The sequence below is a fragment of the Lissotriton vulgaris genome, chromosome 2_1 (genome assembly GCF_964263255.1).
Source record: "Lissotriton vulgaris chromosome 2_1, aLisVul1.2, whole genome shotgun sequence".
Classification (NCBI taxonomy): Eukaryota; Metazoa; Chordata; class Amphibia; order Caudata; family Salamandridae; genus Lissotriton; species Lissotriton vulgaris.
The window spans coordinates 57,618,807-57,643,462 of record NC_141687.1 but is presented as its reverse complement, the minus strand read 5'-3'; the positions used below and the strand labels follow the sequence as shown (position 1 = coordinate 57,643,462).

Sequence of the window (24,656 nt, the reverse complement as noted above, 5' to 3'; positions counted from 1 at the left end):
AATAGAACTGGGGGCAGGCTCCAATAGGGTAATAGAACTGGGGATAGACTCCAATGGGGTAATAGAACTGGGAGCAGGCTCTATTGGGGTAATAGAACTGGGGGCAGGCTCCAATAGGGTAATAGAACTGGGGACAGACTCCAATGGGGTAATGGAAATGGGAGCAGACTCTGATGGGGTAATAAAACTGGGGGCAGACTCCAATGGGTTAATAGAACTGGGAGCAGGCTCCATTGGGGTAATAGAACTGGGGGCAGGCTCAAATGGGGTAATAGAACTGGGGGCAGTCTCCAATGGGGTAATAGAACTGGGGACAGGCTCCAATGGGGTAATAGAACTGGGGGGTAATAGAACTGGGGGCATTCTCCAATGGGGTAATAGAACTAGGGGCAGGCTCTAATGGGGTAATAGAACTGGGGGCAGTCTCCAATGGGGTAATAGAACTGGGAGCAGGCTCCTATGGGGCAATAGAACTGGGAGCAGGCTCCAATGGTGTAACCGAACTGGTGGCAGGCTCCAGTGGGGTAATAGAACTGGGAGCAGTCTCCTATGGGGTAATAGAACTGGGGGCAGGCTCCTATGGGGTAATAGAACTGGGGGCAATCTCCAACGGGGTAATAGAACTGGGGGCAGGCTCCAATGGGGTAATAGAACTGGGGGCAGGCTCCAATGGGGTAATAGAACTGGGAGCAGTCTCCTATGGGGTAATAGAACTGGGGGCAGGCTCCAATGGGGTAATAGAACTGGGAGCAGTCTCCTATGGGGTAATAGAACTGGGGGCAGACTCCAATGGTGTAATAACTCAACCACTTATGTGTAGCTTGCTGAGGATAGAAAATAAACTGCACTAGAGCCATGCTGGAGCATTCCTTCGCTAAAGCGATGTTTGTGGGCGATTGAGGGTAATTATCTGTGCTGCATTTCTAAAGCCAAAGTTGCCTTCTAACTGGACATACAGCCACGAGGACCAGATCAAATAATTTACCCATGTTCTGCTAACTACTCTTTGGGGCTCATGTTGGGGTATGTTTGGAAATATTAGTTTAAAAAGTATGTATTTTAAGCCACATTGGGGCAGCGATATTCATTATTATTAGATCTTTGAGTGAATTGTGGTAGGTATAGGGTTCACCACAAAATACTTTGCAGCAATCGTTGTTTTCAAATTAAGCTCACTGCAAATAGCTGAATAGAACATCTTACTATCAACAAATCATCTCCTCTTTGCTATTACTGTATATTGTAAATCAGTTCCAGCCAGCACAAACTATAACCTCATCCTTGCTTTCATACCAAGGCATCACTATATTAGTACATTACTGTTCAGTCTGCATAAGGCCCTTGAGCATACAATGGCAAACAAACACACAGAGAGGCAAATATGGCCATTAAGGCATACAGGCATGCTCAATGAAACTCACAAACAAACGCACATACAAGATAGGGGCAGTTAGTCATGCTTACCCACAGAGAGACTCAGGCAGGCATATAGACATGTACACAGGATGTGCAGGATGTAAAGAGACAGACACCAATGAATACAGAGACAAAGAGGTGCAGGCAGACAGACATACAATGTGCATGTTGAGGCATGGTAAGTAAAAAGAGGCATGCAGGGGATACAGGTAGGGCAGACAAATAGACAGATATTGGTATATATGCAAATATACAAAAAGATCTGCACACATACGCATAGCGAAAAAATTGAAATGGAGGGAAGAGGAAGAATAGGGTCCATTCATTTCCCCTTTCTAAGTAACTAGTGATCAAAAGAGAATGGACACTGGTATCCGCAAAAAAACCAATAGTTTTTTGTATCGCAAACCCTCATAGACTTCCTGGGAAATGTCAAAGCGGTATATCTTTTCTCCGCCCCATCAGGAGTCTTGGCATAGTCATCGGGTCTACGATTAACGTGCAAATGCCTGCCTCACCCGAGGCTACTTCTGGTATTCTGCAGAAGTGTCCAGAGATGAAAAAAGGAATTTTTTTAAAAAAGGTAATGGCTAGATCAAAAAAATGAAAATTTTTTAATAAGTGCAAAGAAATAGCCACTCTTAGTAAAAATTCAATGTTGATATGTAAGTAGCTGAGTTATGAGGCTACTATATCTTTCCAAAGGTGTCGACATGTTTCAGCTCTCAGGGCCCACAGGGGTCAGGGGAGCTTTCGTCAGGACAAAAAACAAACATAGAACAAAAAAGAGAGAATCGCTATGTCTAACGCACACCCCTTATGTGTGAGTTACATTACAGAAAAGCTGGAATTTCCAAACTGTAAAGGAAGAAAAAAGCCGACAGATACTACTATCAGATGATGCAGTGGTCAAGCTTAGCAAGCATAAGCACACAGTAATCAAGCATTCATTATTTGCTAGTAAGGACTAACCTAAGTTTTAAGGCTAATCCGTGTTTATTTAAAAAAAAAACAGAGAGGGAATAGGAGAAACAAAGAAGGGCTGGTCAGGGAGTGGTCATATGGTCCTGCCCATGATGTTGCGTGTCCGACTCGATAATGAATAGGTATGGAAGCTCTTGGTAGTGAATGGATATACCTATAAGCTATCAATAGAAGTGTTATCTTTGAAACTGAAGACTACAATATAACTGTTGTTTCCACCGTGAACTCGCGTGCTCAATTTTAAGGAATCCGAACTACGAAAGTTGAAGACTCATCTAATGCCCATTTACAGAAATGCAGCCACGTGCCTTGACAAGACAAGCGTCAATAGTATGTCATATGCATGCACTAATATTTCTAAATTACACGTATTTATCACAGGCTATCAATGCGGCACTGGTTCTACCTATGGCGGGTTAGTTTTCATAGTCGTGCTTATTCAAAAAAACATTCGTGAAGTGCTTCATAGCCAGTGACCAAGTTTTACATTTCGCCCCATGCACGGCCCCAAAATGTTACCTTGCGCAGTCCGCAGTCGGACTTCAGCGGGGAGTCAGGGTCGCGGCAGGAATTTGTACTGGTTTTGGAAGACAGAGGCGTCTCTCGTTAGTGGTGAGCGCTAGTCTTACCTTGGATCTCGATGCGGATGATGTAAACGCCATTCTTACCCATGCGGCGTGTCTCTGGAGCCTTGTGCTGACTCTGCCCCCGGTTATGGGCGGGTCTGTGATCAGCGCTTGTTTATCGAGGTCATAGGCACTGAAAAGGGACTATTATTTCAGTAGTAAGATGGTGGGCAATTATGAGATAGACCGAAGAGATTACCCTAACTGAACCACATGATGCGGTTATTGTTTTTTAAGCTCATAAATATCATGGGAATAATGATAATTTATCGCTTAACGAATAGTTGAGTCGTTAGGGCCGGGCAATATAGAGAGGGCCTCTATTACATTTAGATGTTATTAAATCATTTTGTCAGTTTAGTACGTAGGCACATGTTTACGTGTTCACTATGTATGGTTAGGCGGGATGAGAACACAATGTGATACAGTTTATATCATTTCTACATCACGAGTACAGTTGGTGCCAGGGAATGTGATCATTCATTCCTATTTCATCAGTTTTCAGACGGTCAACCCATCTTTGCTCTTTATTGAAAAGGATCTGTTCAGCATTGTGGTCTTTCACTTGTAACATTTCCAGTACAGTCCATTTCAAATCGTCACATGTGTGACCTGCTTCCACAAAATGTGTACATAGTTTTGTTGTACTTTTTTTCAGTCTGACATTGCTCCGGTGTTCCCCTATCCGGAGTTTGACTTTTCGGCAAGTCATGCCGATATATTGTTTTTGGCAAGGGCATGTGATAAGGTATATCACGTGTGAGGAGTTGCAATTTGTATGGCTCCTCTGAGTCCATAATAAATCGTCATTCAATTGCAATGTCTTTGTACAGGTGGTAAATTTGCAGACTCCACACGTGCCACACGGATAATGTCCGGTGACTGGCATCATATGTACATCTCTCATTGTAGGTTTATTTGGCGTTTTCTTCGGTCTTGTATGGACAAGGACATCTTTGATATTTTTCGTTCTCTTGTTTGCGAACCTAGGCTTCGGCCACTTCAGAGTTCCTGAGGTTAGGATCTGCCAGTTCTTTCTTATGAGTCTCTGGACATCATAAGTAGCTGGACAGAAAGTGGTAACACATGTGACCAGATCTTTGACTGGTTCTTTGGGTGTACTTTGTAAAAGGCAGTCTCTGGGTTGGTACTTCGCCCGTTTCTCACATTTTGATATTATGGCCGGTGTGTAGTTCCTCTTTCTCAATTTTTGGCACAGTACTTTCGCTTGTTGTTTGTAATCTTCCTTTTTGCTGCAGTTTCGCTTGTGTCTCAGGAATTGGCTGTATGGAAGATTGTCCCGTAAGGGACGAGGGTGATAGCTGTAATAGGACAGTAAGCAATTCTTAGCTGTTGGTTTTGTAAATGTCCTCGTTTCCAACTTGCCATTTTCAGAGAAAATGGTCAGGTCTAGGAAATCAATTGTTTTGCTGTGTGATGTATACGTGAATTTCAGCCACGGGTCTCTGCCATTGAGCCATTCCATAAAAGCCATAAGGTCAAGCTGTTTATCCCATATGAGCAAAACATCGTCAATATAACGTTTCCAGTATTTAATACTGGAAACGTAAGGATTGACGTCGTTGAGGATACAGCCCTTCTTTGTTTCTCCTATTCCCTCTCTGTTTTTTTTAAAATAAACACGGATTAGCCTTAAAACTTAGGTTAGTCCTTACTAGCAAATAATGAATGCTTGATTACTGTGTGCTTATGCTTGCTAAGCTTGACCACTGCATCATCTGATAGTAGTATCTGTCGGCTTTTTTCTTCCTTTACAGTTTGGAAATTCCAGCTTTTCTGTAATGTAACTCACACATAAGGGGTGTGCGTTAGACATAGCGATTCTCTCTTTTTTGTTCTATGTTTGTTTTTTGTCCTGACGAAAGCTCCCCTGACCCCTGTGGGCCCTGAGAGCTGAAACATGTCGACACCTTTGGAAAGATATAGTAGCCTCATAACTCAGCTACTTACATATCAACATTGAATTTTTACTAAGAGTGGCTATTTCTTTGCACTTATTAAAATTTTTTCATTTTTTTGATCTAGCCATTACCTTTTTTAAAAAAATTCCTTTTTTCATCTCTGGACACTTCTGCAGAATACCAGAAGTAGCCTCTGGTGAGGCAGGCATTTGCACGTTAATCGTAGACCCGATGACTATGCCAAGACTCCCGATGGGGCGGAGAAAAGATATACCGCTTTGACATTTCCCAGGAAGTCTATGAGGGTTTGCGATACAAAAAACTATTGGTTTTTTTGCGGATACCAGTGTCCATTCTCTTTTGATCACTAGTCACATACGCATAGCAACACACTCATGGTCATATTGACACTCATGCCCATATGCCGACAGACATACCAATGCACATTGAGTCCTAGAGACAAGTGTTGTTTTTTTAATTTGAAATCGAGTTGTTACTAATACTCATTTGTCATTTTATAATTTTATTTATTTATTTTTTAATCCTCATTTGCGTGCATGGCTCCAATCTATCAAAACTAAAAACCGCCACAAAGCAATAAAGCGTTAGGTCGTGTTCTGTGCTGTCTCAGCATATAGCTGGTGGGAGATTTCATTAGGGAGGGAGGAAGACCAATTCCCAGCAGCACCATTCACACAGGCCACACATGATCTTGCTTAAGGCTGTACTTTAGTAGATAGTGCCCGAGTTACCGAGACCCCCATAACACCATGACACTTGGTCATGGAAACAAGGGTAGGCAATGCGCACATTAATCATAGGACCTGGGGGAAAAGAAAAAAAAAACCCTGGCTTGTTGCTACTATCCAAGCATAGTCCAAAAAGCTCTCCTACTGGGATTTCCTGCCCTGGCGAGGTTGAGTTTGGAAATTTGAAGAAGTGATGCTCGCCATTCGTGCACTGTATGTGGTTGGGCATCTTTCCAATGTCTGCATATCTCCCTTCGTGCCGCCAGGATGGCATAAAATAGCAGATTAGTTGTGGCATTGCGGGCTTTGCTTCTAAGGCCAAAGATGACAAGAGCGAGGTCTATAGAAATATGTTCACCCAAAGACTGTGATAACTTATTACTAATAGCTTCCCAATAAGCGGATAGATTTGGACATTCATAAAACATATGGATGTCTGATGCTGCGATTAACCCGCATCTTGGGCATAAGACCGGGCCCGTTAGAGAAAACTTGGTTAACCTATGCGGGGAATAGTATGCCCTATGTATAGTAAAAAGGTGGTTCCTGCGAAGCCACGCAGGTTTAACTAAGTCCCAGAGTGTTGAGCAAGAGGCCGTCCAGAGCTCCTCCACATCTATACCTGGCATTAATTCAGCCCATAATGATGTCGGTAAGTGGAAGTTGGTATCTATTTCATCAATTATTTTATTATACCAACGTGAAATTTCTTTCTTTGCCACCGGGCTATCTAATAGGCAAGTAACCAAATCACTATGACCACCTATAAGTAGCTTACTAATCCATGCTGGTTGCTCTTTATATGACTGTGACCAGCTAGAGATCTGAATATATTTAAATCTCGACAGACTTGGCCCTACTTTGTTAATTAAATAGTCCCATGGAAGCAAAGACCCATCCATAAACAGATCTTCCCAACTGTTAATACCAGCTTCTATTAGCGGATTGGTAAGTGCATCCATTGTCCATGGAGGGGGAACGGGTAAGTTCCATATAGGAGCCTTCCCAGCATAGTAACCCACTTTGGTCGCTTGCCTCACTTTATACCAAGTAGATGCTATCCCTTGTAAGACTTTCAATTTTATTTTCTTAAAGAATTTAGGGTCACCAAATTTAAACAAAAAAACAGATTGGTCTACTCTTTCACAGTCCAATAGTGTAGAGAAAAAAAGGCCCATCCCTGTAGCTGTAGGAGTTTTAAGCAACATACGTGTGTGCGAGAGCTGGAACGCCCATACGTAGATTTGAAGGTCTGGTCCAGACAGCCCTCCCTTCTCCCTACGACGTCTGATTTTTTTCCACGAGATTCTAGGGCTCTTGCTATTCCAAATGAAACTAGTAATCGCGCTCTGTAGATTTGAGATTGACTTTGAATAAAAAAAAAGTGGAATTGAGTTAAACAAAAAAGAAATTTTCGGTAAAATACTCATCTTCACCAGGTTAACCTTACCCAAAACAGTGAGCGGTTAATGTCTTTGACTATGTTTATCCCCAGGTAACGTAATTGAGTTTTGGATGTCCCGTTGTTATCCATTGTATTAATATTCCAGGACATTGACTCTGTCTTTAAGGCGTTAATCTCATACCCTGAGACTTTACCAAATTTGAGAGCCAGATCGATTATCTCTGGGTATGCTTCATCATAGCTTGTAGTGAAAATCATAATATCATCCGCATAGAGTGCCACCTTTTTATCCCAGCCACCAAAAATAAAAGGTTTAATGAGTGTATTGTCTCTTAAGGTTTGGGCAAAGGGTTCGATGTATACATCAAAAAGGAGGGGAGACAGGGGACACCCCTGTCTAGTTCCTCTCGTAACCCTGAATAGCTCCGTTAGGCCACCGTTTATCAAAAGTGAAGCAGACGGGCAACGATATAACAGATTTATCGCTCTGCGAAATCTATCTCCAACATTGAACTTCTTCAAGGCCTCCGACAGGTAAAGCCAATTCACCCTGTCGAAGGCCTTGGTAGCATCCAACGTGAGGACAGACAAAGGGGTCTTTTATAGCAATATCTATGGAGCCTAGTAGTTCATAGGTGAGCTCGCATAGCTGTCTCCCTTTTATAAACCCTTTTTGGTTCGGAGCTATAATATCAGGCGCTACCCGGCCCAACCGATTGGCCAGTATTGTGGCAAAGATTTTCTAGTCGGCATTTAAAATGGAAATAGGCCGATATGAGCCACAATCTGAAGAGGGTTTGCCAGGCTTCAAGATAAGGGTTATAGAAGCATTATCCCATGATTCAGGTGGCAATTCGCCGTCTCTTAGAATTTGATTAAATAAAGTTACTAGGACTGGAGACACCTCTGTGATCAATTTTTTATATATTTCGCATGGCAAACCATCAGTGCCCGCAGCCTTTCCACCCTTTGCCCCCCTTATAGCCTCCTCTACCTCTGTTATACTTATTTCCTCTTCCAAGGAGCGGCTCTGTTCTGATGTTAAAGATGGTAAAGAGATACCTTCCAACCAACTCATGATGTAATTCTGAGTAACATTAAGGTCATCTTGGTATATAGATTGAAAGAAAGTTCTAAAAACTTCTCTGATTTCTTTGTCCCTGGAAAAGGTACCCCTCACTGATGTAACAGAGGAAATGTTGTTTCGGGCCCGGTCAGATTTTGTTTTCCAGGCAAGTAATTTCCCTGCCCCTTCCCCATATTGGAAATGTGAGAGCTTACTTGCCTCCCATCTCTGCAAGATACGTTTCTCTAGAATTGCCGATAAGGCATTCTTTAGTCTATCTAACTCTGCGTGTTTTACAGCAAGGTCCTGGTTATCTATTAACCCAATTCTGTCGATATCAGACTGAACTGTCAAAATGTTATCCTCTATAGAGGTTACTTCCTCTATATACTGTCTTCTTCTATAAGCTACTTTATTCTTAATGAGGCCTCTTAATGTACATTTAAATGCGTCCCATACAGTTCCTGCTGAGGCTGTGCCATTGTTAGTGTTGAAGAAGTAACGTGTTTCTAACTGTAAAAATTCTATATCCTCTATTGATGAGAGTAAAGACCTGTCAAAGGACCACATTCTTGTAGGAGGTGCCATACCCAATTTTAATTCTAGCTCCATTGCTGAATGATCAGAGAGATGTATTGGGATGTAGTGTATTGAGGTGATGTCATCAACCAAAGCTCTACTGGTAAGAATAAAATCTATTCTAGATTTATGTCTATACTTAGAGTTTCTGAAAGAGAAGTCTTGCCTTTGACCCTCTCTAAACCGCCAGATATCAATATACCCATACTGGTTCATTAAACCTAAAAGACAGTTTCTAGATTTAGAGATAACTTTTTGTCTACTGTTAGGGGATTTATCCAGAAGTGGGTTCAAAGTGATATTGAAATCCCCCGCTATGATCACCGGGTCTGGGAATCTTAACAAGTGATTGAATAGGGATTCCAATGCTGAGGGATCGTCAATATTTGGGCCATAGTAGCCCACTAGTGTTAACTTCATTCCTCCTAACTCTATTGCTACAATGGCCCATCTCCCTCCAGAGTCCACTTTCTGTTGTATTATCTTAAACCTTACGGATTTCTTGAAAAGAATCGAGACCCCCCCCCGTATTAGATCCTTGTGATGTTGAAATCGAGGATTCTATCCATCTATTCCTTCCGACCAACTCAAGTATCTCGCTATCGATTAAATGTGTCTCCTGGAGGATAATGATCCCCGCATCGGCATCTCGAAGATATTGCATGATTTTATTAGCACGAGGCCTGGTACGGAGACCATTAACATTCCAGGATAATATTTTGAGTCTACTCATTATAGTGTGAGTCTGGGTTACTTGGTGAGACTGACAGTTTATATGACAATTTATATGACAATTTGTAAGAGTTCATGTTGTTTTGCTTATGATGAGTAAAAAACCTTATATTCAAAAATGTATTTACATAGAAAGATTGGAGCTCGTTATTTGAAGTGTGATTGTGCCCCGCCACCCCCCGTGCCCTCCCGACCACCCCCCCTCCTCCCCTGGGAAAACCCTGTACTCACCAACCGGAAGTTTCCGGAAGTAAGTGCCCCTAGCTCTTCCCCGTCTCGACCTTGTGTGCCTCTTATATTTATAGTGTGACTCGCCTTTGGATAAACTACATGTTTTATGGGCGAGTATTTTTTTAAATTTTTTTTATCATATTTTTTTCCCTTTTTCTTTCTTCCCCCCCCCCTTTTTTTTTTTTATCCCATGACAATTTCACTCCTTTGTTTTCTGTTTTGTTTTCTTATTCTGTATTCTATCCTCCCTACTCGGTTAATGGAGGCGTTGATAAATTAAGGCATTAGAACAGTTGAAAGTGCTTTTATGGCTATATTTCAACACAGCTCAGTTCTATTCCCTCTGTTTCCTGCTGCCAAAAGACAGTAAAAGTTCATCTGCAGCCTGCACTGATCTAATATTGTACATTTTGTTATCTAGCATTATCTTGAGAGATGCGGGGAAACCCATCTGTACTGTAGCACCTAATTTGCGAAAAGCATCCATCCTACGGCCCAACTCCCACTGTTTGTCTAGGGTGAACCGGGATAGATCCGAGTGAATCTGAAAATTAAAGCCTTTAAATGATTGTGACTTTAGCTTAAGTGCTAGATTTAGGATATGCTCCTTCAAGGAAATTTACAAGGATTTTCCTGGGTTTAGTCCGCTGTGGGTTGCGTCTAAAAGGATCTCTATGTATGCGTTGAATGTCTGTTGCTAGCTCTTCAATAGAGTGCGAAAGATTTAAAGTTTCTTTTAGAAGAGTGATTAAATAGCTCTTGATGTCTGTGCCTTCGCTTCCTTCAGGAACATTCAGGATGCGTATATTGCTACGCCTTGCATTGTTTTCTAAGAGCTCCATTCTCTCCGAAAGGGCCTGATCTTCTTTTTTTAATCTTGTGATGTCATCCTCGGTACCCTCGGCCCTCATCGATATTTGCCCCACAGTTTCCTCCAGCGCCTGGGTTCTCGCCGACAAGGTACCTATTCTCTCATCAAGAGACTCGCAGAAACTCCTTATCTCCCTCTGGTTAGAGGCTGACTCAGCAAAGCCTTGCTTTATCTCCGCAGATAGTGCTGCAAACATCACTTGTTTCGAAGCTACAGAGATAGTCTCTGGACACGACCCTGCGGCGCCGTTTGTTTCTTGGGACGTTATCAAAGGGGGTTCAGAAAATATTCCAGCTTCAAAATTGTCTTCCATGTTAACTGTTTTATCCGAGATAGTTACACTGATAGGGTCACTGATAGGGTCACTGCAGCAATCTACTGGTTCTGAGGGTAGTACTGTTTCCTCAGCTATCAAAACAGAGTCTTTTATGCCTAGGTCTGCTGGGTTTTTGGGCAATAATCCCTCTCCATCTCCCTCTGTAGAGGGCTTCTCTGCTAGTTGTAATATATGAGCGGAGCCAATATCAGCCATTTGTAGCTGGTTGTCTAAAGAGTTAGCTGAAGCGACCTCTGCCACTAGGGACAAGACCTGCCCATTGGTAGTCATGATCTCCGAACCTGGGTTGAGCTTCGTGATAGAGTTACTGCACTGCTGGTGTTCTTTCTCAATTTTCAGGACTTGGGGAACTACCTTGAAGTATGAGCGCAGAGATGGAGTGATTTTAGGTATGGAATTGGTAGGGGGTTTCACCTTGCCGCGTTTTCTGCCCCTTTTTGCTTTTACTTCAGTTGAGAGGTAAGATGATGATTCCTGATCTGAGTGTGATTTTGCTCCGTTTTGAGGGCTTTTTCCTAACTCAGAAACCTCCCTGCCAGCCTCCTCCTCAGTAACTTGCAGCGCGCCTTTAACTCTCTTTTTACGAGATATACTGGTCCCCACCAAGCCCTTAGCTGCGCTCTTACCTCTTAACTTCCTAGCGGGCTCTGCAGTGCTCATGTGTGCCAAAGGTAAGCTTGTGGATTCTCGGTAGCTTCTGGTGTTTTTCACCTCTTTAACGTGGTATTCATTTCCACCGGCTATTTCCTCAACTTCGACCTCATGAGAGGCTCCTGTGAGCGGCTGGGCAAAACAAACGTCAGAAACTATAGGCGGTAATGCACTAGCTCCAAATGCTGACTTGCTATTGTAGCAGGAACCGCTTATATGGGAGTCCCTGCGGAGACTTCGAATCCGCCTAGTTCTGCGGAGCTCCAGGGCGGCTCGCTCCCAACGCAGCAGCTCAGGTGTGGGCTTGCCTCGGGAAGGGCGTTCACCTCTGCTGCTGCAGCTGATCGACTCCGCGGAGCCGCCGCGCCCTCCCTCCTGAGCTCCGTAGTTTGCCGCTTGCACAAAGCACATCGAGGTACGATCTAAAATCCTGGTTCAAGATTTGTCACGGACCCGAAAACCAAAGTATTACAAACATACCAAAACCTTGCTCAAAACACCCGCATATCTCAGCGAGTCAAATGCAAACGCAAAGACCAGGCATCAGGGACCGAGACGGAGCAGAGCACCGCTGCAGTCAGCCGACTGCCGTTATGTTTTCCGGTTTTTCGTCATTTTATAATTTTGAATGTAAATACTTTTAGTAATTGTGGAAAATTTGCCTTTTTTGCATTCTACCTCATTCACATCCTTATGAATAGCTTCATTGTACACAGTTCATCCCATTAAATCTTCCATCACCCCACAAAAACCCTTCCTTGAGGCTTTTCTGGGTCAACAGGCCTCAGCCGCATGCTCCAACCCTGCTGGCTCTAGAGTTGCATCCTCCTGTGCAGGAAGTATCTACTGATGATTAGTTGACACCACGTCATTCTATGGATATTCTGTTAGTGTGTCAATCATATTGTTCCATATCTCTAAATTATGTGCCTCTGTATCATCCTTCCCTATTTCCTTTATCCTCCTTCCCTCATAAAGAGATCACCCCAACAAATCCCTGCCCACTGCCTGAATTTTGGGTCGCTTATGGGATAACCACAGATTGTAATCATTTGTTTCTCTAAAAGCAGCCAAACACAACAAACCAATGCTGCCTTATTTTCTTCTTGGGCTTAGGGATTGTCCTAGAAGAGACAGTGTTTGAGAGTAGTCTATCTCCAAATGGTTTACAGATCTTGAAATCTCATCACCACGGCCTACCTACATGCCCCTGCATGCAGGTGCGTTGTAAGCCCCCCCTCCCCACTTTCCTAGCTACAGTGTGAGTGGGCCAGGTTCCCTTGCTTCACTTGCTTTGGTTCAAAGTTTGGGGTATTTACATTTTCTGGCTACTCTTTTTCCTGCATGTCCAGGTCATGTGTATGAATGTGGTATCCTGTCTCTTACGTCAATGATCTACTTGGATACATCCTGTTCAGCTCCGCAGTGTAGGAATGGAACGTGTAGTAACCTAGCATTGCCAGCAAGAATAAGACACATACTCTCTGGTTCTCTCTGGTCTTCTAGAGGGTTGGTAGGTCGTTATCTTTTGCCTGCCGTGCTCTCAGAGATATCTTCTCCCGGTCATCCTTCAATGCTGCATGTAATTGGGAGATGTTATGTTATGTTATTATTATTATTATTATTATTATTTATTTTTATAAAGCGCATAGTCACCCGGAAGTATCCCAGCGCTGAGGAACCTAAGAGACATGACTGAGGACTGAGTTAACGGGAGGAGCATAAGGGCTAGGGGAAAAGATGTGTTTTTAATCGTTTCCTGAAACGGAGGTAGTGGGGTTCCAGACGAAGATCTCGTGGGAGGGAGTTCCAAAGACGTTATGTTAATATCATTTATTTTGCGCACAGATGCTCCAGCTAAGGAGCGTCCTGGCGCATAGAAAAGGTGAACATAACACAACGCAAAAGGAAACAAAAGTGCAGAGATCAGCCTACCTACCTCCTGTGCCTGTTTTCAACATCACTTCCAATGTGTGGGGGGGATGGAAAGGCTCATTAAAGGACATTGGAGTGAATGAAAGAAAAACATGACAAAATGAACTCACTGCACGGTCTGGAGCTGTGCGGCACTGCAACCGTTCTGGCATAAAATGCATTCCTGTCTGGGTCGGGTCCTGTCCTGGCAACTTCCATTCGATCCCAAGCTTTTCTTACTTAACAGTATCGAAGGGATAGGAAGAAATCACTACAAACAACAATTACTATTTTTGGGCCTCACTCTTCCCAAGCGGGACATTGCCCAAACATAGAAGGGGACCTCCCCGCCATCAATAGGTGGGTAGAGAAAGGTCATTGACAGATGTATTCAGGCTGAAATTGCGTTGTACCAAAAACATAGGAAGTATGGTCTCGTTGGGCAATATACCGCGGCACAGATATGCCTCCCCTGCCTTCCCCAGACCCTCCTTAAACCAGGCAATCAAATCAAGATAGATATGATGAGTCGCTCTGTCACCTACAGAAGTACACCTTGACATTTTTCCCTCAGTAAAACATGTAGTAACCTGTGCCAAGTTTAGTTATTGTGCCTGTCTGTTCACAGGCAATATTGTTGTTTGGATAAAATTGGTACTATCTCATACAACCAGTAACTACAGAAAATATCGACTTCAAAATATCGAATTACATTAATATCGAAGTAAAAATATAGAATGGACAGAATATCGAATGGACAGAATATAGTCAACAAAAATATCGAATTTAAGGTAAGTAATTTAATATCGATTTTTATAAATATAGAAAGTCAAAATATCGAAGTAGATAATATAGGTATTAAAATATATCGAAATTTTAATAATTTTGGATTTTTTAAGTGTTTTCTATGTTAGTATATGTGTGTTTATAGGGGAATAGGGTAGGAAGTAATTTAATTGTGATTAATTAAATATTTAATTAGTTTTTTGGTATTTATTTTGAATTAATTGTTCATTAATTTTTAATTGGTAATTAATTAATTTTTAATTGGTAATTCATTTTTATTAATTGATTAATTGATAATTATGTTATTTTTATTAATGTATTTTCTGTAGCGGGTTGTGGGTTGATAGGGGAATAGGGTGGGAAGTAATTTAATTGTAATTGATTAAATATTTTAATTTATTTATTGATATTTATTTTGAATTAATTGTTAATAAATTTTTAATTGGTAATTAATTATTTTAATTGGTAAATACGTTTTATTAATTGATAATTATGTTAATTGTATTCATTTATTTTCCGTAGCGGGTTGTGGGTTTATAGGGAAATAGGGTGGAAAGTAATTTAATTGTAATTAATTAAATATTTTAATGTATTTATTGGTATTTATTGTGAATTATTTGTTAATTAATTTTTAATTGCTAATTAATCAATTGTTAATTGGTAAATAATTTGTATTGATAGGTAATGCATTTTAATAATTAATATGTATTTGTATTTTTAATTGATTCATTCTTACATTATATTAAATTGGTAATCACTTTTAATACATTTTTTATTGGTATTGATATTTAATTTCTTTTTATTAATATATTAAATATTTACTTTCTCTACTGTTGCACTCTCTGGAGTGGGAATAGTCATTTTAACCCCTGCGCTATCCAATGCTTTCCCTACTGTTGCACTCTTTGGAGTGGGAATAGTATTTTTAACCCCTACGCTATCCAACGCTTTCCCTACTGTTGAACTCTCTGGAGTGGGAATAGTAATTTTTACCCCTACGCTATCCAACGCTTTCTCTACTGTTGCACTCACTTGAGTGGGAATAGTAATTTTTACCCCTACGCTATCCAAAGCTTTCTCTACTGTTGCACTCACTTGAGTGGGAATAGTAATTTTTACCCCTACGCTATCCAGCGTTTTCCCTACTGTTGCACTCTCTGGAGTGAGAATAGTAATTTTTACCCCTACGCTATCCAACGCTTTCTCTACTGTTGCACTCACTTGAGTGGGAATAGTAATTTTTACCCCTACGCTATCCAGCGTTTTCCCTACTGTTGCACTCTCTGGAGTGAGAATAGTAATTTTTACCCCTACGCTATCCAATGCTTTCCCTACTGTTGCACTCACTGGAGAGGTAATAGTAAATTTTACCCTCCTGCTATCCTACGGTAGGAATATTGTACTTTTTTAATTAATATTATGTTAATATATATATATATATGTTTAAAAAAATAAAATGGTATGTTTTTTTATAACTTAAATTAATTATTTAATAATTTTAAGGTTATTGAAGTATTTTTAAGTATATTTTATTCTATTCTATTCTATCCTGGGTTTGGTAAAGCGCAACAGCTACCCCAGCAATGGGGCGTCCCGGCGCTGATAGACAAACACACACCCTACCGTAAGGGGGGAGGGGGGGGGGATCTGGGAGCTACTCTAGAGGGCTGGAAATAGGAGGGTCTTGATTGCCTTACAGAAGACCGAGAGGCACTCTATGGAACGTATGTGAAGAGGAAGAGCGTTCCACAGCTTGGGTCCCAGGACCTTGAAGGAGCGACCTCCAGTGCGACAGCGTTTTATTCGGGGTACTTTCAGAAGAAGTTGGTAGGAGGAGCGCAGCTCACGGCTAGGAACATAGGGGCAGGTCAGGTTTTGTAGCAGAGGGGGGTTTCCCTGTTTGACAATTTTAAAGATCGTAATGAGAGCTTTAAATTTTACTCTGTTTTACTCTAGTTGATTATTTTTAATATTTCATTAATTGTAAATTATTTTTAAGACATTTAAAAAAAATTGATATTTTCAACAACTATATATTTTGTAAACAATATTTTTGATTCAATATTTTTGTACTTAGCTGTTTGTAGATAGGAATTCGATATTTTTGTAGTCGATATTTTAACCTCGATATTTTTGTAATTCTATATTAGTGTAATCGATATTTTGTCAGTGATCCCATACAACCTGTATCCGAAATATATGCTTCGGGCACCACCCGTCATGTACCGTAAAACTCAATAGAATCTGTTATTAAAAAAAAACCTGAAAGATTGCTGAAATAAACCAGGGCTATATGCTTAAAACAATTAGGTCATCCACCTGATTTAAGTTTAGTGGATGGACTACTCCTTCACAAATTCCTTCTACCATATTACAAATGCCATAGGATACAGTGGATGAGATATTCTTTAAGATTGTGGTGCTGTATACTCTCTGCCAAACTCTTTATCAGGCCCTTAATTGGCTCCGTACGTAGTGTGTCTGTGTATGTAGCCTCACCGTTTCTAGAAGTGTATGGTGGAAAAGTGTGGCTCACCGATTAGAGCGGCAGACCCTGAGGCAGAGGTCTGGCCCGGGACCAGGGTTCAATTCCCGACGCGGCAGGGTCTTGGGCTCAATGTCCACGGACTCGATAAATCTCGCCTAGGTGCCTACTCTAATCATGGATCCCACTCTGCAACTCTGGGCAATAGCTTGCTTAATCTCCACAAGGGCCCATGAAAGCGCTAGGATGCCTGGCCTCACCTTGGAGGTGCCCAGTAAGGGGCATCTCACATGGAAAGCCAGGAAGGGTTCCACAGCGGTATACAGTGCTAAGATACCTTCTAGGTGATAGTGCGCTTTACAAGTATACACACATTTACATTTACATTATTTTGTTCTTTTTCAACAGACTCTCTTCGTCATGTGCCACTTTGCACTTTCCAGAGATGAGCTCAACTTCCCAGAGCCGGACCGGTTCCTGCCCCAGCGCTGGCTGCGAGATGGAGGCATGAAGCACCATCCCTTCAGCTCCATCCCCTTTGGATATGGGGTACGAGCCTGCGTGGGCCGTCGAATCGCAGAGCTGGAGATGCACTTAGCACTGTCGCGGGTGAGTAGGCGGCTTCTGTTCCTCACTTGAAGGTGATGCCTCTACGGAGAATGCAAGTCCACCATGAGATGGAGATCAGGCTGTGTAGAAAGATCTGATGCATCAGCTGGCACGTTCAGTAGGCAGGGTCTCTTGAATGCATCAGTCATAATATGAGTTTAAGGAGTGGTTTGCTGACATTTAAACAATTGGACCAGAGTACACGACTACAATGACTTTTGAAAATGAATGCTGCAATTGGAAATGTTGCGTTTCCTGGCTAGTGGCCATTTTTAAGTAGTCTCAGTGCCACTATTCAAAGATACCTCAATTGTTGACATTACTATCATTTTTATGTTTTCTAAGAGCATTGCTTTTTAGCAGTGTTTGTAAGTCAGCTCAGAAGACTGCAACTTGACGAGCTATAGTTTTTATGGTCTGTCTTGATAGTGCAGCTGTCGCCAGACAAGTATATGAGAATCATCGGGAAAGGAGATGCCCACATGTTAGGAGTCAGAAGTAATTTTTTTAAGTGGCAATAAGTTGTGGGCTTCAGCAGAACAAGGGCCTGCCCACCAAACAGCTGTGATCATTTTGTTTATTTTTCCAGCTGCCTGTGCTTGAACTTTCAGGGACACAGACATGACATTGTAATGCTATTAAAGTGCCTTAGATAACTAGAAAAGTTATCTTGTATTTCTTTAGAAGCAGCACAGATCTGAGTAGGGCAAATTTATACCAACACCAATATTATTGTACCGTTCTTTGCTTCTACACGAATACATATCATTCCCATGCTATTGCTATATTACAATATGCCTTTAAAGCCAGACCTATTGGCATTACTATTGCTTATTTTAAATGGTGTGGTTGCTAGAAGAAAAACATTCTAGAATAACCTCTTCTTCCTCACTTTGTGACATTAATGGAAAATCTTCCCCGCCTCCCTTTCAACAAGTTGTAGATCTTACATTCCCCCACCCTGATTCTGTGAACTGCAGAGAATCTCTCAACAATATTTGTGGCTGCTGTAGGACACCTTCACAGCCTCAGCATCCAAACTCTCATTACTTGTCTTCCATTGTGAGAGCTGCAAAAGTAAAAATTTCCATATCTTTCCTCCCAAAATCCCTAGAGTCGCACACTTTGCACCTCCCGACAGCTTCCGAATATAGCTTTTCTTTGGAGCCTGAACAGGAACAATGTACAGCTAGGTTTGAATAGGGTAGACGTTGTTTCTTGCATTGAGCGATGCCCCAGTGCAGGACAGGTGAACAGAGAAAGGTTTCTGCAGGTGAAGCCAGCATGGTATTTCCCCTGATAGTGAATAGAGTAGGTGCTGTGTTTAGCAGAAATCACGCACATACCAAACTGTATGTACATGAGTCCACAAGTGTCCCACAACCACAAACTTATGCCTCATATTGTTATCTTTTTCCACAAGGCAGGATTTGTCTAATTTGCTTGTTGTCCAGTATAACCTCACAAAATCAGTGGTTGGGGGGTAATTATTTCCTTACTGATACTAGTTTTCTAAAGTGTGGTCAGGTATTTCTATCAAATGTGTACAGAAATAGCACAGGTGAGACTGTGTGGCTGTGGCTGACAGCACAATGAGTGCATGTTGGGCCCATATCCGGCGGCTATTATGTTGGGTCTGCGCTTTCTCCAAGCCCCGTTACATGGTCGGACCTTTTGTAGAAGACTAAGGTTCAGGGGCGAGGCGTACATAGGATTGGCTTTGCGATTCTCAAATAGCAAATTTTTTTGTTATTCGCTATTTGGGAATCGCAAACACCCACATACAAATGTGTCTTTTACAAATTTTGCGATTTCCAGTGTGTAGCAAATCTACCTACCTCATTAATATTTATGAGGTAAGTCTCGGTTTGCAACCCTTTGTGAATCACTAAAATCACAGGGATGGTGGCCTGCTTGGGTCATGAGACTACCATGTCTGTTATTGCTTAAAGACCATGTCTGTGATTTCCTTAAAGAAAAACGGGTCGCATTTCAAAATATAAATTGAAAAGTTATCTTTTAATTTTGTATGCCTAGGCAGTCCCAACATTCACAAAGGAGAAGGGGACCCCTTCTCATTTGCAAATGGGTTACCACCAACTCGGAGTGGTAAAATGTGAATGTTTTGCGGCCGCATTTTGGTCACACAACATTTACACATACCACTGTGAGTCGCTTTTAGGAAGGACCACCCTGAACACGCCATTTCCTAATACTGAATCGCATACCCAATTTGCGATTTGGTGATAGGTTGCAGAATCAGAATTTGGGCATTTGTACATACAAAAAAGCATTTTGCAGTTGCAAAAGTCCAGATTCTGAAAATTGTGCCATTAGTGACCTCAAAAAAGCATCAGACATCTGGCCCTATATGTACAAAGCCTTCTTCCGGTCACAAACAGCCTGATTCAAAGAACCTGTCCATTTGCAACAGGAAAAATGCTTTTTTAAATGTACAAAATATTATTCACATTTTGCATTTTCAAATTAGTATTTGGAAGGGTCATGTTTAGGGCGTCCCTTCCAAATACCAAATCAATATGTTATGTATTTATTTATTTATTTATACTGTTTTGAGATCGAATTCCGGTCACAAAACTGTAATATTTTACCACAAGTTTAAAAGCTTTTTCAGCAACCCCTGATGAAATTAGTTTTTTTTATCTATACTGATGATGGATAATATCCAGAAACACATATGTCTAGAGATTTACAGCACTATCTGCACCAACTTTGGCGAAACACTGCAGCTAATATTCAAATAAGCTGTGCTGGGAGGTGAGGCAGTGTGCTTCCCCCCCCCTTCTGATAATGAAGTTCTACCAACATTTCTATGTGCATGGGCTCTGTGAAAACAAAATGCACATATAGGTGTTGTGTGGTTGAGGTCAGTAATGTTAAAGGTTTTGCTTTCTATACTAATGCAGTTTGATTGTTTCATATTTTGGCATGATACCTGGGTGAGTGCTATCACATTTATGCAAGAGATCACTGGATGAGCATTTTCACAGGGATGCAAACTACCACTGGTTTTGTGCTTTCACAGCTGTGCAAGATATTGTGGAATGACTGCTGTCGTAGAGCCGCAAGATACCCCTGATTGAGCACTGTTACAGGTGCACTCGATATCCCTGATTGAGCACTGTCACAGGTGTGTTCGATACCCAAAGATGAGCACTGTCACAGGTATGCCTGAAATACATAGATGAGCACTGGCACAGTGCTAGAAAATGGTCGTCTCTGAAGGATCAACCCCAACATTTTTACCTTCCTGCTTGTCCTTTTATGCTGATACTTTTTGTTGGACTTTGGACTCTGAGCACTTTGCCACTGCTGACCAGCTCTAAAATGCTTGTGCTTCTTCCCTTAATATGGAAACATTGGTTTATCCACTATTGGTATATTTAATTTACTTTGAAATTTATTGTAAATTATATCATATACCCAAGGCCTGTAAATTAAATTCTACCAGTGGTTCTGTAGCTCTGATTGTGCCGCCCACACAAGTAGCCTTCCAAATTTGTCTCAAGCCTGCCACTAAAGGCCTGTGTGTGCAGTATACTAGCACTTCAACTCTGCATTTAAAACCCTTTGCCAAGCCTTACACTCCCCTTTTATTACACATAAGTCACTTCTAAGGTAGGCACTTGATAGCCCATACGGGAGGGTGCTGTGTAAGTAAAAGGTAGGTCCTGTACTTTTATGTTTTGGTTGTCCTGTTAGTGACCAGCACCCAATTTCGTTCTTCACTACTGTGAGGCCTACTCCTCTCATGGGTTAACATTGGGAAGTCCTAAATACACTTTTAAGTTGTAATTCCTGATTAGAATCGAGAAGTTTAGTCATGTTTTATGTCTTTGGAAGGGTAATGAAAAATCCTTGTTATTGGTAAAATTGGATTTAACATTACTATAATAAGAAAAGACCCTTTTAGAAAGTGGACATTTCTCTGCTCTTACTACTCTGTGTGTCTGCAGACTATTTGGGGTGTGTGCAAGCTACAGTGTGTGCATTCCCTTCTAAACACACACAAACAAATGAAGGCTAGGTGTGCCTATCTACTCATCAGCAATCTGATGGCTCCTCCAGACTATAAGGTGGTGGGAAGCTGACACACCTGAATAGGCAGTGTCCTGTTCCCACACAAAGGGCTGAATACCCCTTGCTGGCAGTTTGAAGCCAGGGCTGTGAAGAAAGAACCACTTTGCACTTCAAGGACCCTTCTTTTAAGTCAACCCCACTTCAAAGGCACAACTGAGTATAAGTACTGGTTCTCTGACCTGAGAAGAACTTTGCCAGGAAAGCCTGAACTGCTGCTACAAGGAATCTGCTGGGCTGCTGCTCTGGAAGAAGTGCATTACTGCTCTGATGTGTTGCCTGTTGCTTGCTACATGCTTTCCTCTCTGCCCTGCTGAGGAAAGGACTTGACCCATCTCACTTGAACCCAGAGTGACTTAAAGGGCTTGCTGGCTTGCCGTCTGTTCTGAAGTCTCAGGGCGTTCAAAGACTTCCTACAACCCCGCAACAGCACCTGTACTCTGCCATCTGTGAGTACTGCCTTGCCAAGTGGTGCCTATCTGGTCCTGGGACCTGGTAAGTGACTTTTCTATGCTGACACAGCAGTATCCATGCATCAATACCTTTGCGCCTATCAGAACATGTGCATCTCTTTCGATGCAGTTGTTGCACAACAACATTATTTCGGACTTACTGCCTCAATGATGATGGACGGCAACGCTCGACGAAGAGGCACGCCTGGCTCGCAAAGGGGTTCATCTATGAAGCCTCACCAACTGTGCGGATCAGAACTGACGCATCACCTACATTCAAGGGATCAACGATGAATCATCACCTCCTCTGCTCCTCGCTTCAGGTATTTGACGTCGACACATCTTCCATCCAAGGTACTTTTTCATCTGGACTTGCGTGAGTCTATAGCCAGCCTGTACTCCATTGCATTTGGCCTGAACTTTGGATTTGCCCGGGTCTAGCGCAACCAGATATCCCCGGTATGCGCTTTATGACTTTAAGCACTATATTTTAATTTAATTTAGAAATTCATAACTTACTTATTGGATTTGTGTCATTTTGGTCTTGTTTTACACATAAAATGAGTGTATATTCTTTTAACCCTGTGTGGAGTCTTTTTGTGGTGCTTTCATTTTGTCATGGTGAGCTGTGTTGCACAAATTCTTTAAACATTACCTCTTAGATATGTTGGAACTGCTCTGTGTCAAGCTACCAGAAAGTGAGCACAAGTTATGATATAGTGTGCATCTAGCTTACCCTGACTAGAGTGGTTGTCCCTACCTGGACAAGGTGCATACCTCTGCCAACTAGATAACCCATATCTAACTCACAGGTATGCCTGGTACCAATGGATGAGCACTGTCACAGGTATGTCTGATACCTATGGATGAGCACTGTCACAAGTACGCCTGATATCTCTTGTTGAGCACTGGCACAGAAATGCCTGATGCCCATGGATTAGCAGTATCACCACGCCACCTCAGTGTGGACCCAGTCATATGCATGCCCTATTATCCTGCCTTCTGTAATAACACACCTCCTGTCTTTACCTTGCAGATAATCCAGATGTTTGAAATAGGACCTGACCCAACAGGGGAGGAGGTGAAGCACATCTCACGCATTGTGCTGGCTGCAGACAGGCCGGTTAACCTGCAGTTCATCGAGAGGGTTCCATCACTCTGATCCCTGCCAGCACCGTGCTCTTGATCTTCCTGATACCCAGTGGTGCCTTACATCAGACAAATCAATCTTGTACAGCTGTTTGTTGGCAGACGTCGATGATGTATCGGCCTCCCCCAATTCCCAAGGCAGAAACACAACTGAGGAGTTTATCTTAGCTTTACTCCATTTTCTAAGTTACACTCAGCTATAGACTTTACTGAGAAAATCACTGCTTGTTTCCAGGCAGATATACCTAAAAAGGCAGTAGTGTGTACTAAGACAATTTGATTGGTCACTCACCCAAAAACCTACCTATTTGCTCACTATCTTACCAACCTACTTCATATTCACTGACCCACACTACCATTCACTCACTGATAAAGTCTTTTTTCATACTTACTAAATCACTACACCTACTATTTCATCAACCTACTTCCATATGCACTTACTCATTTACATCTTCAATGACTGACTCAGTGATTCACTCATCACTCACACAGTCATCGCTTACTCCCTCATACATCCATACACACACTCAGTTCCTGCCGTAGCCTTGTCTGCTATAGCTCACCTTCCTTTCAGACCTCTTTGAATGGTCCTCGGATACTGCTCATCTATTGGTATGATTATCATGTTTATTTCTTTTAGGTATTCCCTTTTTTGAATTATATATGTTTGTTATTAGATATAAATGTTCATCTTATTTCATGTGAATCAAATCTCTTGCTCTAGTGATTTGTTTGAAGGATGGCCAAAGTTTCATGGAAACTGATAAGTTTGCTTCTCGTTTATTGTTTTTAAACAAAATTCAAAGTTTCATAGAATGTAAGGGGTCTATTAGGATGGCGGATGGACAAAGTCCGTCCGCCATCCTGTCGGAGGAAGGGACCGTCCGCCACAGGGGCGGAGGTCCCGTGCCTCGAATTAGGATGCACCCGCCACAGTGGCGGGTGCATCCCGCATTTTTAACATTGCGGCGGGCGGTGCTTTCAGCACCGCCCGCCGCAATGCTAAAAATGCATGTTGTGCATTTCAAAGCACAACATGACAGGCACTGAGCGGTGCCTGCCACGTTGTACTTTGAAACGCAAGGGGGTACCATAGGTACCCCCCATGTGCACCCCCAACCCCCTTCACCCTGGGGGCCCGCAACGAGCCCCCAAAGCAAAGATGTATGCCTTTCCATATTGTATGCCTTTCCATGGCAGCAATGCCGCCGTGGAAAGGCATAGGACCGCTGGCATTGTAATATGGCTGACGGTGTCTCGCAGACACCGCCACCATATGTATGTACTTTTTCCGCCGGTCGCGAAGGTGACCGCCGTGGACCCCCCTTTTCTGTGAGGATGGCGGACGGATTGCCTATGCCGGGCCGGCGGTTGCTACCTGCAATCCTTCCGCCATCCTAATCGGCCCCTTAGTTGGTGAATAGGTGCCAAGGCCTTTTCTGCAAATTGTTGATTCTGAAGAATTAAACAATGATTAGACACGTATAAAACCTAAAAGCAGGGTATGAAAAGACAGATGGGGCTTCGTGCCAGAGACGTGCGGGGAATGAGATTTTGGTATCAATTTATGATCAATTTAATAATTTATCTCATT

General features: G+C 42.2%; 1 protein-coding gene across 1 annotated transcript in view; it reads left to right on the top strand.

Annotated features, from left to right (window-relative positions):
- The window catches only part of LOC147729549 (sterol 26-hydroxylase, mitochondrial-like), a 206,468-nt gene extending 182,700 nt beyond the window's left edge, over positions 1 to 23,768 (top strand). Inside the window, exons 8-9 of the mRNA XM_086954442.1 lie at positions 17,163 to 17,363; positions 22,950 to 23,768. Coding sequence (XP_086810568.1) covers positions 17,163 to 17,363; positions 22,950 to 23,075 — 327 coding nt within the window. The 3' untranslated portion in view covers positions 23,076 to 23,768. The remainder of the gene's footprint in view (positions 1 to 17,162; positions 17,364 to 22,949) is intronic.
- Positions 23,769 to 24,656: the final 888 nt, after the last annotated feature.